The sequence below is a fragment of the Takifugu flavidus genome, chromosome 6, assembly GCF_003711565.1.
Source record: "Takifugu flavidus isolate HTHZ2018 chromosome 6, ASM371156v2, whole genome shotgun sequence".
NCBI lineage: Eukaryota > Metazoa > Chordata > Actinopteri > Tetraodontiformes > Tetraodontidae > Takifugu > Takifugu flavidus.
The window spans coordinates 839,630-866,247 of record NC_079525.1 but is presented as its reverse complement, the minus strand read 5'-3'; the positions used below and the strand labels follow the sequence as shown (position 1 = coordinate 866,247).

The 26,618-nt window shown below is 50.1% G+C and overlaps 2 protein-coding genes across 6 annotated transcripts; one reads left to right on the top strand and one right to left on the bottom strand.

Moving 5' to 3' along the window:
- Positions 1 to 2,807: 2,807 nt before the first annotated feature.
- On the top strand, positions 2,808 to 14,499 carry dok7b (docking protein 7b). 5 transcript variants are annotated; one of them, XM_057036360.1, is made up of 13 exons: positions 2,808 to 3,259; positions 3,395 to 3,440; positions 3,951 to 4,039; positions 4,248 to 4,398; positions 5,301 to 5,501; positions 7,738 to 7,857; positions 9,620 to 9,727; positions 9,813 to 10,651; positions 11,892 to 11,963; positions 12,029 to 12,071; positions 12,247 to 12,387; positions 12,471 to 12,605; positions 12,865 to 14,499. In XM_057036360.1, exons 1-13 carry the CDS (start codon positions 3,206 to 3,208, stop codon positions 12,996 to 12,998), a joined length of 2,133 nt encoding a protein of 710 aa, XP_056892340.1. In that variant the 5' UTR covers positions 2,808 to 3,205; the 3' UTR covers positions 12,999 to 14,499. The 5 variants fall into 5 exon arrangements, with proteins under 5 accessions (XP_056892340.1, XP_056892342.1, XP_056892339.1 ...); XM_057036362.1 differs by having other exon boundaries at positions 2,809 to 3,259; positions 12,268 to 12,387; positions 12,862 to 14,499; XM_057036359.1 differs by having other exon boundaries at positions 2,809 to 3,259; positions 12,862 to 14,499.
- lrpap1 (low density lipoprotein receptor-related protein associated protein 1) lies at positions 14,396 to 21,005 on the bottom strand. Its single transcript, XM_057036364.1, has 8 exons — positions 20,703 to 21,005; positions 20,176 to 20,320; positions 18,081 to 18,211; positions 17,873 to 17,993; positions 16,924 to 17,079; positions 16,233 to 16,315; positions 15,559 to 15,735; positions 14,396 to 14,914 (listed from the first exon to the last, which is right to left on the bottom strand). Exons 1-8 carry the CDS (start codon positions 20,859 to 20,861, stop codon positions 14,846 to 14,848), a joined length of 1,041 nt encoding a protein of 346 aa, XP_056892344.1. The 5' UTR covers positions 20,862 to 21,005; the 3' UTR covers positions 14,396 to 14,845.
- Between the last annotated feature and the right edge of the window lie 5,613 nt (positions 21,006 to 26,618).

Genomic DNA, 26,618 nt, shown 5'->3' with positions numbered 1-26,618 from the left:
TATTTAGTGGGGTAAACCATAATCTGACACTAATGAGTCCATTTCTGACGCTAAAGACCTCAGTTCTGTGGAATCACTGAATATTAATGCCTTTTAAATGCTTATGGCGCCGATGTGTCGTCATGCTGGTGCTGCTACCACATTAGCTGTGGTGCTTAGCTAAGGGCCCGTTTCTTCAGTCCAGGGTTTGACCTCTGACCAGCGCTCCCATAAACATGCTTAATATTCCTCTCCTTGTCTCTCTTTTGCCTGGTCTGGGTCGCAGGACGAGGCTTTTGTTTAAGAATACAAAGGCTTTTGGGGGGTTTGGGCATTAGCTATGCAGGGGGCGCCCTCTGCTCGGTGCCTTGTGAGGGGATCTTTGTCCTGCTTGGCTCTTTGATAACTAAAACTAGGTCTTGTTTCCGATGGACAACGTTCTTGTGTCGCACAATGATCTTATTCTGTAGCATTTTTAATTAGAATGACTGTTTCCTCTGGTGATGATGGGACGCATCCTTAATTCGTTTGTCATGACAGACGACTAAGTGAATATTGACACAGGTGCACAAAGAACTTCCTGTCAGGGTGCCCTGTATGAGTCAGATGGATTTTTATTTTTTTACTTTTGTGTTCAGATTTTTCTCAAAAATAAGACTTGCAGAGCACAACCTCTGAAGTCGAGGTGAAAGCTTGAACTGGGATGCCTTTAAATCAATTGTGATCCTTATTTTCATCCTGCAGCATCCTTTTATTTATTTTTCTGCTGTAATTGACAGGGAAGCCCTCCTCATTAAGCCTGTCTGCCCTGATTATATGAAGAAACTCTTGGCTCAATGGCCGCTGCCAATAAAGATCTCAGACGTCAACACAATTTAAAGATTGGCTTCGAATGGCGCCGCCTGCTGGTGACAGGCGGAATTAAAAGTGGCGGAGAGACCGAATCATGAACTGGGTCGACCTGAAAAGCACAACAGTGATGGACACCAAACCAGTGTTCCTGTCAGCCCCCAAAAATGAGCTGTCTCTGAAATGAATTTGACCAGCGAACAAATTTGACCAGTCTGGAGACAACAAAGGCGTTTTCAGTCACGTCTAATGAGGCAATTTGTGCCTGCACGCGGCCAGATCCTTTAAGCAGAATGCATCCCAGCGCCAGAGTTAATGACGCGTTGACGATATCCCGTCAGTGTTATTCAGGACTGCGCTGGAGTGATGATGGATGGCCCTAAAAGACAGGATGGAGAGAAGCAGGAGGCAAAAGAGGCATCAAAGTTCTACACGTGTAGTTGTGTCAGCCACGAGATGGCACCAGCCTCTGTGTGTGTGTGTGTGTGTGTGTGTGTGTGTGTGTGTGTGTGTGTCCAGCACTTGTTCCACATTGTTTTATCATCTCAATAATATATTTGGAAACGAGGAGATGCTGACGGCCCCTTTAGGCGAGGACACGTCGCGTCCGGAGTCTGAGCGTTGGATTCAAGCTCTGTTTGCTTTCTTACTGCATGGAGATTTGCAGTGGTGCCGTTTGGTTGCTGCCTGTGGTCTCCTGTTAACAGCCTCTTCTTCCTCAGGTAGAGACGGACAGCGAGGAAGGGGAGGAGGAGGAGGAGGAGGAGGAGGGGGTTGTAGAACGCCCAGCAGACCAACGCCACCCTCTCACCCCACCTCCACTTCTCCCGCGCCCCCGCTTCCTCCGCCACGCCCTCCTCTTCGGTCACGGCGTAAATCCAAGTCTCCTTCCTCTCGCTCCGCCCGCCCGACCCCAAAACGAGCCTTGGATTTGGATCAAATCGGGCCTCCGGCCGGTGCCGGGGGCGGCAGGCGAACCCAGAAAGGGTCCAGGGACCTCTGCCGCTCGCAGGACTCGGAGTTGGACTCGAAATGGGAGGACGTGACCCTGGAGCTTCGCTACCGCGGAGGCAGGATGAGGTCGGCCGTGTACCAGACCTCAGACCTGCCCTCCATGGTCACGTCCAAGAGGCAGGCGGAGCAGAGCGAGGGTCCGGCCCAGGTGGGTCGGAGTAAGCTGAAAGCCACGTTTGTTTGAGGACGCTTCCGTAGAGCTGCTCCGGCGATGCCCGACCTGCTTGTGCGGCCTCCGAACACGCCCGCCCTGATCCCTCATCCCATTCCAGATGAATGTGGCGACCCTGCAGCTGTTCCCAGACTCTCTGTTACAAGATCACAGCCTGAGATGACTCAAACATTCCCAATTCCATCCCTCCGAGCGGGCCGAAGCGGGCACGCAGCCTTACTGTAGCCGGACCACTAAAGACTGATGCTGTCGTCACCGTTCAAAGGTCATAAGGTCATTCCAGGCTGTATCGGAACAGTAACAAACCTCCTGTAATAAAACACGCGTGCAACCATGCACTTTCAACCCTTTCATGCACTGTGGTCAATACAGCGCTCGTTGTCTCTAAAAGGCACTATTTTGTCGCCATGTTTGGATTCCAGCCGCCATCGTGTGGTCCGATACCTGAACGCAGGGACCCGTTCAGGACCCGTAGCTGCTCGAGCTGCACGGCCTTCTTAAGAATTCCTAGAATCCTTTAGAAATTGTGTATTCAACGAGCACTTTATGATCTGTTAAACTGCTGCTTCCATAAAGTTGGCGCTGATATTTATGCCCCCAAAATTCTACCGTTTCAGAATTTTCTTCCATCTCATTTGATCCATCTAAAGTGTTTCCATAAAGTTCCAAATAAGCTTCTTTGAGCAGCGACCCAATCTAACCCCAAAACATCCCAGCAGGCATTTGCAAATCATCCCCCCCAGAGATCCATGGGGGATTTAACCACCGGACCTGCTGAGACATCGGTGAAAAGCAGCCGGACTGCAGCATCCCATAATTGTTTCATATTTAAGAAGCCTCGCGGAGTCGCTTAGAACCGATCTTTGGCTGCAACTGACCCGCGCCGAAGCTCCACTAAGGCGGCATGAATCCGCCTCTGACCCCCGGCGGGTGTCAGTTCGGTGGAGGCTGCGTCAGTCGCGAGCTTCTAATCAAATTAGCTGCGATGTAAACAATGAACAGCTGACGCGCAACGACAACTGTGCGTCTGGAGCCCGCAGGAGGAGGAGGCCCCCCCGCAGCGTGTCCCCGCCGCCGGGCCCCGATGGTCGGGGAGAGGAGCTATTTTGAAATGTAACTCCCCCGACACACACACACACACACACACACACACACACACACACACACAGCTGCTCGGAACCATGACAGAAAATGACGGATACAGTTGTCGCGGAGGGACAAGTCAAGTTTAGAGATGGAAAAAAGGTGAATTTCTCCCACCATCTTGACTTTTTGGGGTTTGAAAGAATGAAATTCAGCCGCACTCAACTGCGGGTGTGGTGGTGGTGGTGGCGGTGGGGGGGCAGTTTGCATTTACTGACTTTTGAAATGCATCCACAGTGGAAGACTCGGTGGGTCGTGCTTCGGAAGCCCTCCCCGGTCGCAGGTAGGAAGAGAAAACTGCTTTAATTTTCATATTCAGAGTCGGAACACGCCGCAGCGTCGCGACGCCGTCGCCTTTTTTGCTAATCTCATTTGGTTCCCCGCAGTTGAACCCATCCCAGCGCGTGAATTGGCCGCTTGGCTGTGCGCCGCGGGGCGCCATGCGCACGAAAACGCGCCTTTAAAGCGCGCAGGGGATTTTTACGGCTCTTCTGCAGATGGATCGCTCAACCAGCGACCATCATTTACACTGACATGAACCACCGCATGTTTCTGGGACACTATGAGGAACAGCGCTGTGCTGTAGGAACCATAAAGGTCCCGACTGATACCAACTGGGTTCTGAGATGTTCCACTCGTGATTTGAGCATCGGCGCTGCCAGCAGCTCACATCGGTTTTAGATTTACAGCGACGGCAATAAACACAACATGAGCAGCAACGCTTAATCATAGAAGTTTAAGATGTGTGTGTGTGTGTGTGTTGTGTGTGTGTGTGTGTGTGTGTGCGCCTCAGATTGCCTTTCGCTCCTGGTGTATAAAGAGAAAAAGAAGGGGAAGGACAAGGGCAGCGGCCGCAAGGAGAGGCTCAACGTGACGCTAGAGGTGAGTTTTGGAACGCGCGCAGCTCTGTGCTCCGGCTCCCGCATGTGCCAAATTCTAGACCGAATGATGTGAATTCCACGTGCACGGAAGGCCGAAGGATCAGTGGTTGGGAGCCCCACTCTGCACATGAAGATCTGTGCTGTCATGTGGGGGGCGACCGGCCCACCTGTGTGTCCCAGTCAGCCAAGCGTGTCCTCTGCTTCTTCAGGGCATCTGTGGGGTGGAGCCGGGCCTGGGGTACGACGGGGTGTCCTACAGCCTCTCCATCCTCTGCCTGGCACACACGCTGGTCCTGGGCTTCAGCAGTCGAGACGTCCTGCTGGCCTGGGACGCCCGCGTCCGCTACAGTCTGGGAGAAGGTCGGTGGTTTTGTTTGAGCATGTGACGCTGAAAGTCTCGTAATGTTTTAAATGTGTTTCAGCTGCTCTCGGGTCTGCTATGAACTTGGAAAATGCTTGTTTTGACAGGGGAAGCGTAGGGGTGTGTGGGCCTCTCAGAGGCTTGAGGGCTTGCGTGTACTTCCAGGTATCCTGGTTATTTGGAGAATTAAGAGTCTTCTGTAGCGATTTCAGATGTTCTGAAGCCTAATTTAGGGCGTCAGACGCTCCATTTATCCCAGGAGCCACTCACATGCAGCCGATTTTTCTCCACATCCATCCTGGAAGTGTCTGATCTTCCTCAATATATCCTGTTCCCGCTCATTAGCCTGCACCCTCTGCTGCTAGCCGTAGCCCTCATGCAGCTAATCCCCGTGACCATCTTCCTGAGCTATTCATGGATCCCTCTTGTTAAATCTTGGATCCCATCTCCGCCACCCTCCCAACCTTCTCCTCGCTGCTGATGCAGGCTGCGTCCTTCCTGCGTCTGAGCTCGTGGATTTATCCTTTACGACCGAACGTACCTTCCAGATAGATCTCCACCGTGTCACTTCCTCTCTGCTCTTTAATGCCACACCAGAGGGACCAGGGCCATAAATGCTTGCTCAGAAGGTTATAGAGCCTTTCTCAATTACACATCTGTCACAGAGCTGCAGCTCCTTTGGTTCCCTCCCATAAACACAACCTGTTACCTGGTTTTGGGCCTGAAGTTATTGGATCAGTTCGGGTTTGTCACTTGGTATCAGGGTGTCGTTCTCTACAGAACAGCTTTTCTAGCTGTTGTGATAAGGATGTGAGGGTTGTTCCATGGGGTCAGAGGTCATTGTGCTACAGAGCTACAGCTACAGAGACAGAACAGCCCAAACTTTCCTTCTCCCCTTCAGTTCACAGGTTCAGCGTCGCCGTGGAACCGGGAACCCAACTGGAAAGCGGCCCCGCCTCCCTGCACCTGTGCAACAACCTGTTGGTGCTGACCAGAGGCGTCCCTCCCATCACTGTCGGCCACTGGAAACTGTCCACGCTGCGGCGATACGGCGCCGTGCCCAGCGGCTTCGTGTTTGAGGGCGGGACCCGCTGTGGGTACTGTGAGTAGTTTTCCGGACTCTCCGGGGGTGTCGACACGGGTCGGAGGATACCTGTTTATCCTGTTGACGGCAGGAGACGTGAGAGATCGGAACAAAAAACAAGCCTGTTTGTTTGCTCCCGTGTCTCGTGTAGGCGGTATCAGAAGTGCACGCACGTGACCCCCGTGCGTGCGTCTCATGGCTCCTGGAGGATAACCATGAGGGCCACTGGTTCCAGTTTCAGGGTAACAACTATAAATAACCCCCCACCGCCGTAAAGCTGGCTCAGAAATTGTGCTGCGCCTGTTGGCCAGACATCCAATCGGTTTAGTCCATGGCATCCATACGTTGGTTACCTAGCAGCCACTGGGGGGGGGGGGGCTGAAACAGAGGGTGAGTGATGTAACTGACAGATCCGACAGATCTGAGAGGCGCAGCAGGGTTCATCTGGCTTTTTACCTCTTTATTTGTATTCGGTGAGGACGCAGACGCGTTACGTGGGAACATCTGTGAGTTGAGGTCACCGTGAAGATTACCGGTCGCCTGTCACGGGTTCAGATCCCACCCTGAAGCCGGGGGCTTTTCTGCGTGGGGAGTGCATGTTCTGCCCGCCTGTGCTCGGCTCCCTCTGGGTTCTCCGGCTTCCTGATGGTTGTTTGGTGCGGCGTGTTTCCACCTGATGAGCTGCCCACGTGTCCGGAGTGAACCCTGCCTGGGCTCCATTTCCATTTCTCTCCACATTTGCAGCTGTCTAATTTCCCATGAGGCCTTTCGTCTCAACAAATCCGAAGGCGTCTCTTGGTCATTCAACGCCGCGGCCTAAAACCCTTTATCCCCGACTCACGGCGTCCTCTGCTGCCGTGGACCTGGGCCTGGAACAATGTGTTCCCAGAATGTACACAATGGCTGCACGACCGTGCACGTGCGCGTGCACAGCGGGCCCGCTGACACTAATCTGTCAAACGGGGGTCTTGTTGGACGTCGGTGGGACGGGTTCCTGTGGCTCCACCCCTTAATGATCACCAACGGCGGCCTTGTGATCTAGATTAAAGTCATTCTAAACCGACACTATGTCAGCAATCTGTGCCACGTCGCTCAGCAGACTCCCACACACACACTGCGCACGTGCACGTGCACCCCCCCCCCCATAGATGCCTTTTATTTTCTCTGCGGTGTTTATTACACGTTAGCTGTGAATTATTACCGGCCGGTGACTCTGTGTGTTTTAGGCCAGAGAAGGTCCAGAAGGTAGAACTCAGTGTTCCACACAGCATGGTGCCGAAATCATTACATTTTGAAACGGAATGGCTCAGACTTCAGAAAAAGATGAAAGAAGATGAAAGAGAAATACAGCCTGTCCCATTTTGATTCGTTAAGGCCGAAAGTGTGTGTTGGGTTATTAGTTCCGATGGGGTACGCTCGCAGAAGACGGGTTTTTAAAAGTAGCCCTGCAAACACGTTTGATGTTGTTTTCAGCACAACTCCACGTCAGAAGGACGGCCGCATGTTTACGCTGCCTCAAAGCTGTTTTGCTGCTTCTAAAACCCTCAAAATCAAGTGTTTGTGTTCTGTCAAAGGTGTTTAAATATGATTTTATTACTTAAAGAACGCTCGAGCCCGTACCATCTTAAAGGGGACAAAGTCTGCCCACATTCTACGAAGTGCCCTCAGCTGTCTGAACCCCTCTGGGCTGTGAGGTCAGCAGGACGAGGGGTTGGGGGCCGGTTTGTTTACCGGGCCCGTGGGTCTCCGTGGGGTTCTGTGGGGTTCAGGCTGACCAAATGTTGGCAGCTTTGTTACTCAGCCTTCCATCCGCTGGCGTGGTCCGGTTCTCCTCCCTCAGCCAATTACGCGTCAGGTGCGTTTACTCTGTCCTCCTCTTGCGGGCCAGAGCCGCAGGCCAAACACTTCCACCGCCTCGAGACAAACCTAATGAAATATGTAAGGCGAGTGGACTAATAGGCTTTCATTACTCTCATCGCTCGCCGCCGTCCGGAGCAGAAGGCTTTTAATTATTCAGATGAAAGAATCAGGTGTTGCTCCATGAGGACGCTGGAAGAATCGCTGCTCTCGGGAATGAGATGTTAAAGAAAACTGTCGATCTTTCTGCCTCCGATTGTTGAATTCACGTCATCGTTCGAACACTTTAGCGTTTTAATATCAGACGAAACCTGTTGCTATAAGCCGAGGACGTGTTCCGAGCCGGGCTTCTCTGCTATTCCTGTGTTTTCCCATTCTCCCTCATCCACCTTTCCAGGGGCTGGAGTTTTCTTCCTGTCCTCTTCCGAAGGGGAGCGCATCAGCTTCCTCCTCGACTGCATCGTCAGGGGCGTCTCTCCCAGCAGAACCCCTCACGGCCTCCGGCCGGCTCTTCCAGGTCAGCCCAGAAACGGTCACACACAGAATCGTCCTGCGTTCTTGATCGCGCCCTCCGCCTTAGTTCAAACCGTGCACGTGTGCAAACGAGACGGACGACACCGTCGGTCACGTCGGTACGTGACCGTGTGAAGGTTTACCGCCTGTTGCGTGTGCGTGTCGAACATTTCTCTCAGGCGTCATGCTAACGGAAACAGCACATGCTTAAAGCCGCATGTGTCGCCCCGTGGAGTGAAGGGTCGTGACTTGTGTGACTTACTCGTGCACTGCTAATTCCACAGGCATTTCCTCCGCATAGAAACGGCCAGAAAGTTTTGCACAACAATACGACAACTGGTATCTCCGAGCAGATTTACACTCCGGCCCCCGAACTCATGAATTTAGACGCCCAGACGCAGGTGAAAAGGTGACGCGTCGCACAAATATGAGGCGAGAAGTCAGTGAAGCAGGCGGAGATCTAACTGCCTGTTGAGGATACAAGACAGCAGGACAGGAGCGTCTGGGACAGACAGACAGACAGGCAGGCAGGCAGACAGGCAGGCAGACAGGCAGGCAGACAGACAGGCAGGCAGACAGACAGACAGGCAGGCAGGCAGACAGGCAGGCAGGCAGGCAGGCAGGCAGACAGGCAGGCAGGCAGGCAGGCAGACAGGCAGGCAGGCAGGCAGGCAGGCAGGCAGGCAGGCAGGCAGGCAGACAGCAGGCAGGCAGGCAGGCAGACAGGCAGGCAGGCAGGCAGGCAGGCAGACAGGCAGACAGACAGACAGACAGGCAGGCAGGCAGGCAGACAGACAGGCAGGCAGGCAGGCAGACACGTAAACATACGTGTAAACCGTGTGGATCCTGGGGGGGACATTTCTGGAAGAGTCCAATAGGTTTAATTTGAGACGTTCTACAGGAGGAAGACTCAGTAAGAGCACAGTTTGACGTTCCTGTTCCTCGTACAGCAACATCTTTGTAAGAAATAAGCAATATCAAAGCTAAAATAACTGATTTTCTTTCCTCCGGTGTCTGGTGCAGATTTGCGCTCACTCTGAATTCTAGTTAACTTCATGACACCGTTTAATTGGCCAGTCGTTTTTACCACACCTTCAGGAACTTTCAGTTCCTGTTTATTCCCAGACTTTTGATTCAGACTGAAGAGTGATTAAAAAAAAAGAAGGCCAGTGGACGTGACTTTAGGCAAACTCTGGAACTAAAATACTTCATGCGACTTGTTCCTGTCTATTGAGAGAGGTGAATCAACCTTGGATACACGTGTCGTGAACGTGTTGTAAATCATCTACTAAAGCCCGGATCACAGAACAATTAGGTCAAGCTTGAGAACCAAACACACAGATGAAGAAACTGCCCTGGATCCGCTTCAACCCGCCTCTGTGAGTCCGCTCAGATGCCAGCTGGACATTCAGTGCCCTGCGGCGCCTATAATTAGCTTAGACCAGCAGCGTTAGCAAATGTTAGCTGACACCTCAAATAGCGTAGTGGAAAAACTTGGCATCGGCACGTTTGTGCTAACTGCTGCGGTGCAGAGGCCCGGATCCAGGGGTTAGGTTGTTAACACCAGCACACGCCACCTCTGTGAGCCTGCACTGGTGACCTCACACACACACACACACACACACACACACGGTAGGAGCACCCTTTAGCTGCGTCACTTCTGTATATTTCCGCTGCTATTCCGAATGTTACGCTGTAAAATAAGTGACTCAGCCATGCAAACGTAAAGACGACTCTCTCCCCTCTGTGTCTGCTCGGACCCGCAGACCTCGGCGCCGACCCGGCGTCTGCTGAGGAGCGCATCTGTCAGGAGGCGTCGGATCTGGAGAAACGGCTCAGCATGTTGTCTGAGTGCAGCCTGGCGAGCAGCACAGGTACCTCCGTCCGTTTGCCTCGTCGCTGAGCTAGACGTCCTGATCGTGTGGGTAATTATGATGACGGGAACCTCCTCCTCCTCAGCTTCCACATACAGCTGCAGCACATCTGTTGCTGGCGACGACCAAAGCAGCGTGTCCAGCTCCTCCTCCAGCCAATCGGACGTCAGCATTGCGGGCAGACTCCCATTTTGGGCGGAGCCGTCGGCAAGGCCGCACCTCTCCAACGAGACGGCGTCGAGCTCCTCCACATTGAAGGCTCTGGCCGGGCCTGATAACCGCCTCCAGCCCACGGCGTTGGGCAGCCTGGGGGCGCGCCCGACCTCCGGCCAGCTCCACCCTCGCGGACTCAACGACAGCGGGCGACAGAGCTCGTTGGACAGCGGGATCGGGATAGTGGCGGGCAGTCAGTCGTCCTATTCAGGAAGTTTTTCCTCGTACACCGGAAGTCTGGATACAAGCAGCCAGGGCGGCAGTGAGGAGTACGGCTCTGTAGCCAGCCTTCTAACGTCTTCGCCCCCTTATGTTCCACCCCCGTCTCCCCCTCCATCCATTCAGTCCGTCCCCAACCTAGAGCACAGGTCATCTGCTGCCTCCCCCTGTCCTTGCACCCCCACATCGAGCTCCTCTTGGTCACAGAGGCACGGTGACGAGCGCCAAACTCCCAGTGTGCTCCGGCTGCTGGGATACGACTCCCCCCAGAGCACCCTCCAGAGCTCGTCCCTGAGGGAACCCTCCAGGAAACAGGGTCCACCCGAGCTGTGCAGGGACAGCCGAAGCAGTCAAGATGGGGGCCAAAAGTCAAGCAGCGGGAGTCAGCGCTGCAGCTCCCGGGGCAGCGACAGGGCGCCCTCTGTGGGCAGTGCGGAGAGGTGCAGCCTCAGACTGCTGCTGCAGCACAGAGACGCGGCTGAAGAAACCCAGGTAGGAATGAATGAATACGAAACACTTCTGGTATGTGGACCTGTGAACACGCCACCGTACCAGCCTAATTAGCCCTCAAATGTGTGATTTAGATAACGAGAAACTAGAGATTCAAATTTAGCTACACGATAGAAAGTCGTTTTAAATGACTGAGCTTCTCCAAACTGTGAAATAAACTCTCATTTTTAGGCAGCTGCCCTCTCAAACGCTGTCACGCTGAGCTGGAAAAAGCACGAGGAATGAAATCCTGTGTGCAAAAGATATTCGTTTATAGACATTTTCCCAGCATGAAAGTCTAATCAAGCTAAAAGCATTTGCTTAATCACACTGTAATAGAGTTGCAACCATTACGATGGAATCAGCCTTTCATCATTCTGTAACTGAAGAAAACTGCAGAAAGAAGCTCCATAAAATCCTCTCGGGGAGGTTTGTTTCTCTGCTTGCATTAAACTGTTATTAGAACTTTTAAAAATCATCATCATCATCATCATCATCATCATCTCTCTAGGCTCCTGACTTTCTCCATAATGTTGCTGCTGCTGGTTTTTTTTTTTTTATAGCTAATTTAGGAATGTTAACGCAGCCTCACTTAACTTCAGCATTATTTAACTATATATATAATAAATGTGTGTATTCAGGGAGGGTTCTGATGGACGCTGAAGGTGTTACGAACCTTCTCCGCGTTCAACTTGATTCGGTGAAGAGACGAATGAAAAAGTCTTCACGTCAGCCGTCGTTTTAGCCTTTTTCCAGCCCGCTTTCACTTTTTTTGCCCTTTTGCCAGGCGGTGTAATTGTGCAGTGTTCTGAACTGCGGAGGTTCGGGAGTAATTATCTCCCTCTGCTCATGCACGGCATCACACTTCATCTTAATGATTCACTTGGGTGGCTGCGGTTCGGCTCAGAGGCTCGTGGAGAAAGAGAAACAATGCAGCCGAAAGTGCTGATCCTGTCCCACCCCATCGTTGAGACGCCTAACTCCACCGGCAGTGTTTCAGCTCTCGTTTCTAATTATTGCACTGATGGGATTTAAGAGTAAATTATCAGAGAAGAGACAGCATGTGTTGGAGTTTTGACAGGAGCACTGTGTGTGTGTGTGTGTGTGTGAGAGAGAGAGAGAGAGAGAGAGAGAGGTGTGCAGAGGGCAGCAATAAAGGTGCCAGCAGCCTGATAAAAAGGCTGCATCCGTCCATCCTTCATCTCCGAATCATTTCGGCGTTTCTCCTTCTCTCCTCGCCCAGCGTGCTCCCGCTCCGGAGAACTACATCACACCGGAACAGTGGCGGACGGCGAGGGACACGTGTCTGGTGAGGGTACGAGATCTGTGATGTCACCCGGAGGGTGCTCGAGGCTGAAATGATGTCTTGTGTATTTGTAGGTGGCCAGCTCCCCCCCAGGACCATCACCTGTTCCTGTGCAAGGTGTGTGTGTGTGTGTGTGTGTGTGTGTGACCCAAACCAGTGGTTTGGATGGGGTATGCCGTATCTTTTGGACTTGATGCCCCCGCTCAGGCTCTCCCCCTGTGATGGTTTTACCCCAGTATAGGAACACATCCGTCACTGGTTTACGCTCTTCAAGCCAAAAATGTGCTTTCAGATTCCCCTCTGTGTGTGACAGAGGAACACGAGGGGGTGGAAGACATTTGTGATAAGCTGGCGAGGTGCCCCCTGCCACCGGCTGCACCCCCACCACCCCCACCACCCCCACCACCTCCAGCCAGTCCCACGTCCACTGGCGGTAAAAACAACACCTCCCTAATGAGATTCCTGCCATTGCTGTACTTGTTAAATGTGTAACAGCTAAACTGGGCCCCTCCACAGGTGTCTCCCAGTCTTCCAGTCTCCGTGGTAACAGCACCGCTCACTACGTCAACGTCCCCTTCAGCCGCCCGCCAGCGAAAACAAACAGAGACCCGAACGAGCCCGGCTCAGCTCCCGTGCCCGGCTCATACAGAGGTAAGAGCCCGCGCACGGAGGGTGCACGTGTGGGCGGAGGCAGGGGGCTCTGAAGGTGTTCTGGTAGCAGGTGCTTCTCCTGGGTTCATCAGTGGATTTCCGTCACTGGGAACACTGGGATTAGTGAAGCCAGGGGTAACAAAGGCGTGTTGGGGGTGTTGAGCGCACCTTTACCTGCCGTGCACACTTCATAACCAGTTAATCGCAGGTGTTGAGGAGCTAAAAACGCTCTCTCCCTCTGTCTTTAATCCCCCAGCAGACGGGAGCTCCATCAGCTACGCCCACCCCATCACTGCCATGGCGACGGCTCAGAGGGTGGGGGCGGAGCATGTTCCGGGCAGGGAGAGCAGACCGAGTCGGCCGGGGAGCCGCGGACGAGGGCCGCCGCGCTGACTCCGCCTCAGCTTTAACTCGAACCGAACGCCGACCCCGGCGCTCCCGACACACCCACCGTTGTGCCGGCGTTCCGCACCTTCCGTCCAGCCTCCATCCCACCGCGTCGGAGGGTTTGTGCTGCCATTTCTAACGGTTTCGTGGCGTCTGGCTGCACCGTCGCTGCGTCGCCTCTTCACTCGGAGCGTTCGGCCACGGCTCTGCTTATTCTCACACTTTTCCACCTCGAGGCAGCCAGCTAACATTATTATTTAAATGATTTATCACAGTTTATCGTGGAAGAATAGGAACTCGGCGCTGCTGCGTCACATCCCATCGTGCCTGGCTGTCATTCCAGCAAACAGCCTAAGAGCATCTGATCCAAATAAGATGTTCAGAGTTATAACTCAGCAGCAAATTATGTTAATCCGGGCCTATGTGGCCCAAACAGGACATGACTGAGCCATCAGGCTCGCAGAAGCATTCTTCATCACAGTGATCAATGTCGGGGTCTCTGCTCTGGGAGAAGGCAGCCGCTGATGAATGGGAGAGCACAGCCCGGCTTTTCCAATTTCCCACCTCCCTCTTGGAATCATCCAGACAGATTGTCCAATATTTTGATGCCAATTTATTTTTATTGTGGCAGTTCCGCGCTGGCACTTCTGAGGAGGCAGCAAGGATCAGAAACTAGTGGATGAATTAAATAAATATATATATATATCAGATCCCCTGCTGGCATAGTGTGCAGGAACATCTGAGTATGGACGGGAGATCCCAGGGTCCAGGTGGGAGACACCCCCGAAGGTGCTGGAGAGCAGGCCAAGATCCTGTGGGACTTCCTGATCCAGCCTGACAAGATGGCGGTGGTGATAGATGTAGCAATCCTGAGTGATGGCAACATCAGGAAGAAGGAACACCAGAAGCTGGAGGAGGATAGAGAGAATGTGGGGCATGAAGGCAACAGTGGTCCCAGTAGTGATGGGGGCACTAGGGGCAGTAACACCCAACCTGAGTAGATGCTCCAGCAGGTGCCAGGATACCCTGACTCCCGGGCCTCTGGTAGAGGACCTGAGTCTGAAGGAAGGCAGCGCTGGGTATGCTCAGTGGTTTACGCCACTGACTTTGTTACGGAAGGTTGTCGGTTCGAATCCAGGCGAGCCCTTGGGCAAGGCTCCTTACGCATATATGCCTACACTGCGGTATGAGACATGGCGCGGTACAAATATGCTACGGCAAGGGGGAGCCAGGACGCCAGGATATGGGGGTGATTTTATCATCACCCCCCAATATTGAGATTGGACGGACGGACAGAATTAGGACAAGAAAAGAGAATTATGACCTAAAACAACCTCCCTGCCAAGGCTGACACACAAAGTACCAGACCTAGATCTCTACTGGAGGACATGAATGAACACACATTTAAACTTTAACTTTTATTTAGTATGAAATGACATCATATTTTCTAAGTTTGTACCTTGTTGGCACCTTATCTGTTTGAATAATAAAGATTATTATGACATTATCAGGTTTGGGGGTTTCAGTGCTTCTAATCTGACTTCTTTAATCTGATTGGAGCGGTCTCGTCATCTTCATCCTCCTCCTCCTCGTGTCACAGTGCTACCAGGCTGACCTGCTCAGAAGTGCTCGTCATCCATGTTAACAGGGTCGAGGTGGCTCCTCAACACTTGAACTCCGTCTTCTGGATACGAGCGACTTCGGTGCGACTCCTCGTCCCTCCCCAGCCACACCCACGACCCAAGAGTCATTCATAAATCAACAAAATAGAAGTCCAGGAGAAGCAGAAAGCACTGATTGGTGCTTCCCACGCTGGAGTCCCTCCGGCCTCCAGGTGTGCTGCTCGCTGCCCCTCAGAGCTCGTTGTGGTTGAGGCCCTGACCAGAGATCTTGCTGGACAAGTCTTGCATGTGTTTCTTCATCTGAAACAAGGCCAGAGAAAAATGTTAGCATTTAACGAGCCACAGTCCTAATTAGATTGTTTGTGGTAATTAGTTCTAACCTGATAGATAGTGTCTGTTACGCAACAGGACACCTGAGCGGCGGCGTGGCCGTCTCCCCTGGTGGAAGACGGCCACGCCGCCGCGTGTTCGGCACCGTGGGGAGTAAACGTGACATTCGAGCTTCTACGTAGACTAAACATCGTTCCAGTCTTCGTGCTACGGCCTCGAGCTTCGTGTAACACAAACGCTGATGTGCAGCTCGGGGCTCACGCTAGCACCCGAGTCACTCAAACTGTTCCTCTAACGTTCTCCAAGCTGAAATAAAGAAACGGCAACACGCGGCTGCTGCTGCCTCGGGACAAATCGTTTATCCCGTGAATATGCTGCAACATATTTGCTGGTGTAATAATAATAATAAGAGTCTGGCTGGAATCCTTTAGCTGGATTATCAGCCTGCTACAGCAAACAGAAGGGCTGTTAGCCTTCCTTCCCTTTGGCCTTTCTAACTGCATTTTCCCACCACTTTAACATTGTTTTGCTCCCTCTCCATTTGGCGAAATGATTAGTTTTCTATGCTAGGGAGCGGAAAACCCACTGTACGATAGATTAACACGCCTCCTCACCTTATATCCGATCTCCCGGGTCTTCTCGGCAAGCGTGTTGTACTTTTCTTGGGTTTTCCTGATGTGCTCCTTGTCTCCCAAAGCTTCCACGTGCTGCAGCTTCTGGTGGGAGAGCTCCAGTTGCTCCTGGTAGTGGCTGTGCTTCTCCACTTTGGTCTCAAAGTGATGGAGCTCCTCCTAAGTGAACAAGGAAAGGGGGGGTCACTGATAAAAAGGGGGGAGCACATTTGCTTCACCTTCAATTACATGCACAGATGCACAGGAGCAGCCGATATGCATCTCAAGTAGTGACATGAAAGGAAATGTCAGTGAGAAACGCCAAGCCGAATGTTTCACTGCGATAAATTAGAGCTCGACGCCACAAAATCTTTTAAATTGAGCTACTGGCCCTGAATCTTCTTGCGTGGGACAAAAGGTGAAACGAGAACAAATGAAGATAGAGATAAAATATTGTCCGACGAGAATGTGCACAGAATAAAATGCGAGCAAAAACCTGCGTTGTGCGGCTGAACACGTAGCACTTAGCTACAGAGGACGAGAATGAATGGCCCTTTTAACAAAAGAAGCACTTGAAAGAAAAGTTTTTAAGGGTTATCTTCAAGCGATAGCACCGAGGGTGACAAATCTGGGGAAGCACAAGTTTGCTGGGAGTGACGTGCGATCCGGGGAATAACCTTGAGAGAGTCCAGCTCGTCTTCGCTGAGGTTGGCTCGCTTGGCAGCCTCCCACAGTTCGATCACACGGGGCTCCCTGAACTCTGCAGAGTGGAACACACAGGGGACAAACGGAGCCATCAGCCACTCAAAGAGACCGTTCAGAGCCTCTCCAATACTCACACGCCAAGAGGAGGCTCAGAGTCGTGGCAGATGCTTTCTTTAAGATACAATCGCAGCAGCCACAGCTAATCAATCACACTCACTCACACACAAGCACACACACACTAGAAAATAAGAGGAAAGGGCTTCCAGTTACAGCTTAAATTAAGGTGCAGCCAAAAATCATCGAGGCCTACTTAAAAGTATATTCCTGCCAGGAAAAGAGATGAAATGAGAGCTGTTCCGCTCATGGGGGGGGGGGGGGTGAAAACAACTAGATGGGTGAGAAACAACCTAGAGGGAAATCAGGGGAGGAAGAAAAGTGCAGGAGTCAGTCAGCAGCGGCTTCTCCCCCTTCATATTCTCACGCTAGGAAGGTAGAAGAAGGTTCACAGAGATAAATAACAAGATTTATGGGGGCAGAATTCTGCCTTTTCTCTTTCAAATGCGTTTATGGAAGCACTGGCTCATCTCTGCCCCCCAAATATGATGTGACCAACGTGGCATTAGGGTAACAAGACAAGCGATGAAGCTCTGAATGTTGGCGCACCACTGTCCTCGGTGAAGCCCTCGTGGCTGAGTTTGCGCAGTCGCTCGAAGCCGTGGTTGAGATCCCTCATTTTCTGCTTCAGGTCCGTGTGCTTCTTGTGCAGCTCGGGCTCTTTGGCGTCCCCCTCCAGTGGCGAGATCACATTCTTGTGGATTTCTGTTCATGGGAACAAAAAAAAAAGAAGGGCGACTTAATAAATGGACATTAAGGATATTTCAAAACGAAGCATTCAGGGTCGAGTTTCAGAGAGGAAACTGGCAAAGCTTTGTTGTTTCTGCGCACATAAAACAGATAAAATCTCTCTGATGAGCAATGCGGGGGTCATCAAACATAAAGAGAGGATATTTGTCCGAAATGAGAAAAACAAGCCATTCAGAAGCTGTGCGGGGGACCGGGTGTCGAGGTTAGGGAGTGGATGATAAGAGAGCGTGAGCGCCATGGTAACCACAGAACAAGAACACCGTTTCAATTTGATTTACCACACGGACGCAGTCGTGATGTTCGCCTCTTTGTTTCAAGAAAAAAAAAAAAGCACGAAAATGAGCAGACTAAAAAACAAAACTAGGAAAAAAAGAGCGAGACGGCAGGTGATGGTGCGAGGAGAACACCTTGGAGGCATCACGTGACCGGCTCAACGTTTAAGAGCATCTGACAGGCAGAACAACACCCTGGGCTCATTGTTTAAGACAAAGCTCCGCAGCGGTGAGGCAGCGGAGGAAAACAACCGACGACAGCGTGTTTGCTTTCTCCGGAGGGGCGACAACAATGCGTCACGCGTAAACGCGCGGCTCGGCGTGACACAGGCCTTGGTGGAGCGCAGAGCTGTAGACGGGCAGCTCGTTACGCTGCCGCCTACGCACAGAACACCACGACTGGCCGAAACGGACGCACGGATCTGGACAGACGAGGGCGAAAGCCTGTTTAAAAGGCGTCGTTTTGCATGACTCACCTTCCGTCCTGCTCACCGCGTCGATGAGGATGTTGTACTCGTGGATCTTGTCCCTGTGATGCTGGAATTCCTTCTTCAGGCTCGACAGCTCCTCGTTGGAGAACTTTCCAGAGCTCTTGGCCTGTTGGACAGTGAGTCATGTGACGCAGTCAGCGGACTCCCATCTGTGATACCCAGAGAAAGGAAGCAGAATGGGGGGGCGGCAAACCTTGTTCCACAGTTTATCCAGCCTGGGATCATCAAAAATGTCCCCCTCCTTCGCATCGTGGTCCTTCAGAGAGTTGTTTTCCACCGATCGAGTGTCTCTTTTCCCATCCATCCCATACTTGGCCAGGATCACTGCGCAGCCAAACACAGATGCCCTTGTCATCGATTATCCCGACAGTCCTAAAGAGGACAGGCTGAAGCCGCTCGATGCACCAGACAACCCGAGGTGACTTTCCTCCTACAGACTCCATGTTCATCATTTTAACATCATTTGAATACATCTTACATTAAAAATTACCCAGAGGAGACAGAGATCTTGACAGTAGCTCATTAATGCTAAAGCAGAAGCCATTTTAAAATAAACTGAAGGGGGGGGGGGGGGTAATAGCTCTAAATAAATCAGCGAGGTGCTAAAAATAAGGCGAGCAGGTCAACAAACAGGGCGTCGAGAGCTTTTAAAAAATTCACTTCCCTCTCCCTCTTAACCTGAAAACTGTGACAAATAAAGTGGTAGAAAAACTCTCCCCCACTTCCCAGAGCACAACTTAACCTGGAGGTCTGCAGGCAAGAGACAAAAAGTTACTCGAAGTTCACGCAAAAACTTGTTTTCTGAGATTTTTATGCAACCTCAGAAGAAACAGAGCGGCGACACATCCGAGCGCCTCCTCTCTTAATGCCTTCGACCTCGATTAACCCGACCCGACGCCAAAGTTCTGCTCAGCTCAGCTGTGACGGCAGCAGCTGATGTAGCATTTTCCCCAACTTTTCGCTAACGAACGGGTGTCACTCATTAACGGCGTCCTGCGTTCGCAGATGGCGACTCTAAAATCATAAACTGAAACACTTGCTGAGCTGGTACAATTCACGTTTTATAGGTTCAGTTGGGGCTCGACCCCGAGCGCTTTACGACACAACGCGGACCGGCGATAAGCCAAATGTTAACGTGTAAAAACTTTAATGGGAGCCCGGTTGGTCCAAGCCCAACTCTTGAAGGTTCTCTTTGAAATGAGCTGGAGCCGACTAACGTAGCGGCAGTAAAAAGGTGGATCCAACTTCCAGACTGATGGAGGGAAGCGAGCGTCTCCCAGCTGTTGTGACCAGACGCACAAACAGAACCCGTCGACGGGTCAGTGCCTGCAGGGGCTGAAGTGAAGATTATTTCACACTCTAATCCATCAGCTCCACATTCAATTAGCACTGAATTGACCTTTAAATTATTAAAAACACGGCAGCCTGGTTCTTTAAACATCGGAGCAGAAGCTGCCGGTACCGAAGCCGAGCGAATGGGCCCGCGGCATTTATTATTAAGAATAGAGAGATGTGCGTTTACAGAGGCTCGGCGCTCTAATGTCCCCTTCCATCATCACAGTTTTCATTAAACCTGCTCTGCTGCTTCTTCAAGAATTCACCGAACGGAACAAACATATTATGGTCTGTGCGGCACATCACTTTCTCTAATCTCTAATTAACGCGTTCTCGGTCGTCCAGGTCGGAGAGAATCTCGCCTTAAGACAATTCGACTGGATTTCTGTGACTTGTCCCAAAGGAATTTCACCTCTTATCCAAGATGTCTGTGTAAATTCTCAGTCATCCAGGTCATTGTATCCAAGGTAGAACTCCCAAGCGATTTCAGAACTGAAGAAGCCTTCTGGATAGAAGGCGAAACGTCTTCAAGAGAAGAAACCCAGTCCAGTTGACAGAGAAAACTACCTTGGACCTCTTATCCAAGTTTGGAACTGAAGAAGCCTCTGAAAGCCTCATGGGTTAAACTCTTAAAGACCCAGAACAGTAGATGTGTCAAGGAAAGTTAAGTTTGTGATCTTAATCTTTACCGTTCATCATGATGAGCATAATTTCACAGCTATCGCTCATTAGCTATGAACCCACTGGCCTTAAGTGTCAACACTAATGATGTTACATGTTTAACCTTTAATCAGGATGCTGCCATTGCTTATTATGGGCTTTCGGGGAGAGAAGGGCCTCCCTTCCTCACAAACACTAGTTCAAACCTCACGGAGGGCCATTTATGAGCAAAAACAACACAGGATTTTGTTTTCTGAAGCTTTGCTAATGAAACACACAAACAGAGGAGTCACCATTAAAGTTGCGTCGCAGTTGAGCCTCTTTTTCCCCGGTTTCATCGAGGCCCTCCGCCTTCAGCTTCTTCCACTGAAGCTCGTCCTTCTCCTGGATCTTCAGGTCGCTGTGCAGCTCCGCCTGACGGACCGGTGACAGCGGCATCTGTGGGGAGAGGGTCCAGTCAGGGCCATGTTACACAGAAGGATGGACAAGAAGATGTTAAAGGGATGTGAATCGTTCAGTCAAGAGATGGGATGGAGACAACAGCGAATGAAAGCTGCAGATGCTGCTGGAGAGGATGCTCAAGTGAGCGTGTTTGAACCTGGCAAGGAAAAAGCGACATTTACACTCATAACCAGAACAGCCCCAAATAAACCCGGTTCAGACAAATACACGAAACTAACGCAAATCAATGCTTTCAATCACCGTTAATCACCTCGGTGGTAAAGACATTAGCCACGGCCACCCAACGCTGTAAGGACATGTCAGGATCTTTGTGTGTATATACACACACATATATATATATACGTTTATATATACGTACCCGCTTGGCTTTCTCCCACACCTGGTTGAGTTTTCCGATCCTGAACTCCACCGTCAGTCCATCACCGCCGGGCTTCTGCTCGTTCACCTCCCGAGAGTATTTCCCAGCCATGACACACACGCTGTAGCACACGGCAACGACAAAACATTTAAGCTTCATTTTGAATAAGTGTTATGGAAAAAAAAATAAAAAATTCAGGACATGTAGCAAAAGCACTAGCTAGCACGAAAGTAGCGCTGCAGATGATTCTTGTTTATTGGAGCTCAAAAAGTCACGTGTTCACAGTGGGCGGGTACTTTCTGAAGACATTGCATTGTGGGAAAGGTAGTTATCGCTCGGATTTTGCGTTTTCAGTAAAAGGAACGCTGTCACAGAGGAACTACAAATCCTAAAATGCCGTTGTGCGGTTACTAAGCAACGACGCCTACCAAAACTCTGAACAAATAAAAAGGCTCCACGCGTTTTCCTTGAATTACCAAAACTGTGTCGACATCGTCACTCAAAGTGCCAGCACAGCGTAAATGCCTTGATTGTTTTTTATTAGCTGGTAATTAAATGTCTCCAAGACGTCGAGGCTTGTGTGACTCGCACCACTTCTAGGCTTTATAAATTAAATAGCATTTAAAAGAAAATGAATCAACATGACATCAGAATTTAATGAATTTCGCAACAACAGGCAGCACTACAGAACTATAGATTAAGTCCTATTATTAGGCATTTGTGTTAAGAGAGCTGAGGAAGCTGCCGAGCATGACGCTGAAAATGGGCATTATGGAACTTTGCAAAATAAAGTGTTTGTGCTTCTCTCGAACCTCCTCCCTCTCCGTATCCACCTGCAGGTATCGCTGACCTCATAGCTGACCTGACCTGACCTTTCACCCCCACTCTGCTCTTATACTGACGGCTTGTTGTAATTAATGTTTTGCAGGATTTATGTCAATTCTCTCCTACCTGTCCTCCCCCTTCTCCTTCTTCTCTTCCCAGGAGGCCGTCAGCAGGAGCCCCCCCCCCAATCAAGCACTTAGACACAATTTTGATTGCAACAGATGGTTTGATTTGCGAAATGAACACAAATTAAGAAATATTAACACATTGAGAAATAAGTCAATCACACTTATTCTTCCTTAAGTGTTGCCCGTTTACTCACAACCAGCACAGCCAGATGTTGCTCAGGGTTCTCCCTTTCACAGGACACCCATCAGAAAACCCAAAGGACCGTGCACAGAGCGTGCACGTGTGTCTGACTATCTCATGATCCATCTTGGTTGCTATCGTTAGTTTTGATATAGTGTGTGTTCAAATGGGGGAATGAGCAGCACTTTTGTAAAGTGTTTTGGCCTGTGTGTCTGACTCGCTATATAATGTAGAATATATGACTACAAAACACAGTCTTTTTTTTTTTTTTACATAAGTAATAGAGGTCACAATGAGCCCATGGCGGTTTTAGATAAAACACTAATTTTTTTCTCCTTTTTATTCCAGAATCCACCCCACCCACCAAAATAAAATGATGTATAACACTCTTTAGGGAAAGGTCATCGATTGGGAAGCAGGGTTCTTTATCAAACAGAGTTATGTGCATTTTAATAGACGAGAGGGATCATAATGATCTCATCGCTCCTCTGGTGTTAAAATCCCTTTGTGATGATTAGTGTGATGCTACTGGCCTGTAGTGATCCAGGCAGATCACCGGGGACTTTTAGGTACCAGCTAATTAAAGGAGAAATTCCAAAAGATGTGCTCAACACGGGAGTTTTATATACAGCTGTTCCTGATGCTCAGGTTTGGTGCTACATCTGTTTCAGTAAATATGACTGATATCACTCGGATCTAGATAAACAAATACACAATAAAAGGCCTCAAACAGCATTAGCGTACAATATAAGACCGGTCTAATTAGACTTTTCTGTAAAATCTCTGATTATATTGTTGCTTTTCCTGTCTCGTGTGGCTGGCATCAGGTTTTGTCTTTATAAAGCAGTCATTTCCCACATTGCCTGTTAAAGAGATGCTGAGTTCAGATGATCAGTCAGGCTTTGATGATAAAAAAGGGCAAAACGATTGAACTGATCAGGATCGAACCTCCACCCAACCTTTACCCCCAGTTTTACCTCAACCTTAAAAACAAGTCTGAACCCTCAAACTGACCTTTACAGTTGTGAGGACCGGCCAAAAAGAGTCCCCAAATATGTCCACTTTACAGGTGAAATGCACGCCCCCCCCCCCCACCCCCCCCCCCCCCCCATTAAACGCATGAAACACAGTGACAGCAGCTTTTCATATGTAGCCTTCGTACCACCACACAATAACTGAGGGGACTTTAGTCAGAATATATTATGGGATGAGAGAGCGGGTGACGCGACTCAGCCAGGCAGGCAGAAACACATCGTATTGTGCCTTTGCCTTGAAAATGTGGTTTTAGGGCCTAATTGCCGATAAATCTCATTCAGGAGGAAGTGTGTGTAAGTGTGTGTTTCCGATTGTGTGATGAGAGAAAGTGATGCTGCACCTCTGTGTCCTGCAGCTGTGTATCACCTTTTGTCAGGGTCTGACACAGAAGGGCTTCTGATGGAGCTGCATCAACATGCACTAACTCTGTCGGCCTGAAATGAGCAGCGTGGCGTTGAATCAAAAGGTCAACGCAGACAAAAACTCGGGGGACGGATTTCACACATGCTAGCTGCAAAACACGGATGAGCGCAGGAGAGGACCAACCCCACGTTCTGAGTGTTTGCGTGTGTCCCGTCTTCTACAGGCTGCATATTGAGCACCAAAATACACATTCTACTAGCCAAGAGAGGACATGTTTGAGTAGCGCCAACTCTAAAGGACTGTTTGAAGGTCAGGACATGGCTTTAGGGCGGTGGTAGCTCAGTCTGTTGGGGACTGAGGAGGGTTCTGGGTTCCAGGTTTGGTTCAGGGTCGGAGTTATGGGTTTGGTTCTGATGGTTAGAGTAGTGAGCTGGGGAATGAATCATGTCCATGAAAGTCCTCAGAAAGATTGAAGTACAAGGGCATGTGTGTTGGGGGGGGGGGGGGGGACTCATTAAGTCCCTGTGGTTGCCAATAAAATGCTGAAAGAGGAGTGACAGACAGGCGCTACCTGTCCCGGACGAGCGCTACCTGTCCCGGTCGGGCGCTACCTGTCCCGGTCGGGCGCTACCTGTCCCGGTTGGGCGCTACCTGTCCCGGACGGGCTCTACCTGTCCCGGTTGAGCGCTACCTGTCCCGTACGGGCGCTACCTGTCCTGGTCGGGCGCTACCTGTCCCGGTCGGGCGCTACCTGTCCTGGACTAACGCCGAGTCCTCGTGTTTCCTCAGAGGGGACGAGTTTTGTGAAACCTTCTTTTTTCAGAGACGGCCTTGAAAGCATCATAAAGGTTCTTCCTGGTCACTGCCCTCATTTTAGAAAATGAGCAGTTCCTTTTCCCATCACCCCCCCCACACACACACACCCACACACACACACACACACTCTGTCGGCTGTGGAGACTTTCAACTTATGACATCTTTTGATGCATTTTCCAGATTGAAACCTTAGCGTGAAATTGATTTTTTTTTTTTTATCCTGCAGCCAACTGATATGGCCGTCACTTTCTGGGGAGCTTAAAATGACCATATTTCACAACATTAGTGCTTTATATAGAAAGTCATCATTTAGTAGCTGGAACTGCAGTGTGCAGTAGATGCACAGGGAACTTTACTGTGTTTACTGTCTAGCTTTTTTTATGGGGTATTTGGTTTATTTTTATTCTGGAGTGCCTTGGTAAAGTACTTAAAGTTCTGGTTTCTAAGGGGTTTTCATAGGTCAGTGTCCCCTCCTCATAAACCTCATGAATCATTAAACGATCTCCTGTGTGCTTGCATCCATCCAAGCATCATCCATGCATCCAGCCAGCTCAGCTGCCTCTAACTTCCTCTTTACTTTCAGCTTGTGGTCTAAATACTCACACTTTCTGCTCTTGTTCCAGCATCAGGCTGTGTCTGAATTAAGTAGCAGACAGGACTCCACCACGAGGAGCCATGAGGAGCCACGAGGAGCCACGAGGAGCCATGAAGAGCCATGAAGATCCACAAGGTGCCATGAGGAGCCATGAGGAGCCATGAGGAGCCATGAGGAGCCATGAAGAGCCACGAGGAGCTCATGGCTTATTCAGACAGGTCTGTTGTCCATACATTCCAAATGTTTCTTCCACATGCACATTAAATACAGGGTCTCGCTCATTCAGGATGTCTAAAAGGATTCTAGCGAAGCACAAAAGCACAAAGCTAAAGGTGAGTGCAGCTAAAAATCACTTAAGGGGCATTTTGACCTTTCCATCAAGGCTAAAAGGAAGAACCGTGGGAGTGAAATGGATACGACTGCATGGCTTCAAGGTCAGTCTGGCCTTTCGTTACACTGTGCTGCTCAAATGTCGGAGCCTCGACTCTTATCCATATTGATTACTGATTATTTCACATCCCCAAAATCAATCAGTCAGTCAGCGTTCACTCGCAATCACTCGTGCTCACAATCGCTCTTCAGAACCACATTGGTTATATAAGACTTTTATGTAATCTGGAGTGTTTGATCGTGCTCTCCCGCTACGAGTGTGATGGGTTTTTAAAACTGTTAAATACAAACAAAAAACCCTTTTTTAAAAACAATTGCGATTTTTTGCGAGTTTGAAAATTAGAGAACAGAAATGGGTTAAAAAACCTCCAAAAACCCCAGAATCAAAACAGTTAAAAATCAAAAGTCTAATTATCAAGAGTGAGCATGATTTCCTACCTTATTGTGCTTCCATATCCTGTTCAGTAAACACATTTATGCCCAATATGACCCAGGAAAAGTCACAGAATCGGGTTTAAAAATGTGACCTGGACAGTGCAAATGGAGGCTTCTCTATATTTATCGTTAATATTTGTTCAGGGTGTCTCGAAGGACGTAGAGAGTTCTCAATTGTAACATTTGCTCGTGTGTGTAGGCGTGTGTGTGTGTGTGCGCGCGTGTGTGTGGGTGATAGAATGGTCTTGGTGTTTGATTCAATATTCATTAAATGTTCTCAGTCTGCTGACCTTTTCCTTCCTCCCTCTTCGAGTTCATGCTTCATTTGATTCAATAAGAGACGCTAATTTCCAAAGCAAACCTCCACTTCCAGATTTATTCCTCTGGGATATTGCTTTGTGTACACACAGGAGAGGAAGTATAGATCATATAGATGCCAGACGGCTGCTGCTGGAATGAAGACAGGAGAAGACAAACAGGGCAGAGGGATATTTAATAATAAGTCAACTTTAAGACTTTAGGTCGGATGAAATAAAAGGCCTGATAAATTGTTCCTAAACTTTTCCCTTGACTATCGGAAATGCTTTGTCGAAGACATACAAATCGGAGAAAAACTTTGCAGAAATGACGCGACATTTGAATACAGCGTGGGAGTTTGCTGATTCGAAAAGAAGCCTTTTGTGTCTCGGCTGCGTTCAGAGCCGGAACGGTGAGGAGGTAAACACGTCCTGACAGCTCCTCCAAAAGAGCATCTCGGCCCAAAGAAATCCATTTCTTAAAGGCCACCCGGGACTCAAGGCCATCGTCCAACAGCCCCAATCCGCTGCACGTGACGCATCGGCTGAACTCACGGCGGCGCGGAACGCCTCAACAAACGCACGTTTATTTAATAGCAGCTCATAAGATGTCGATCAATACAGATTCAATAGCGTACTCTGAAGTCTGAATGGCCACCTTTCCAGCAGTGGGTTTAATATCACTCTGACATTCTGGAGGCGCTGAGCACGGGGTTGATGTCACGTTTTCAGGAGAAACTGTCAGTGTCACCAATGATGTGTTTGAATGATGCCAGTGATCTTTATTAACAGCAAGTCCGCCCAACTTCTTCACACCTCACATTCCTTCCATCCTGTTAGCACAAGTCCCAG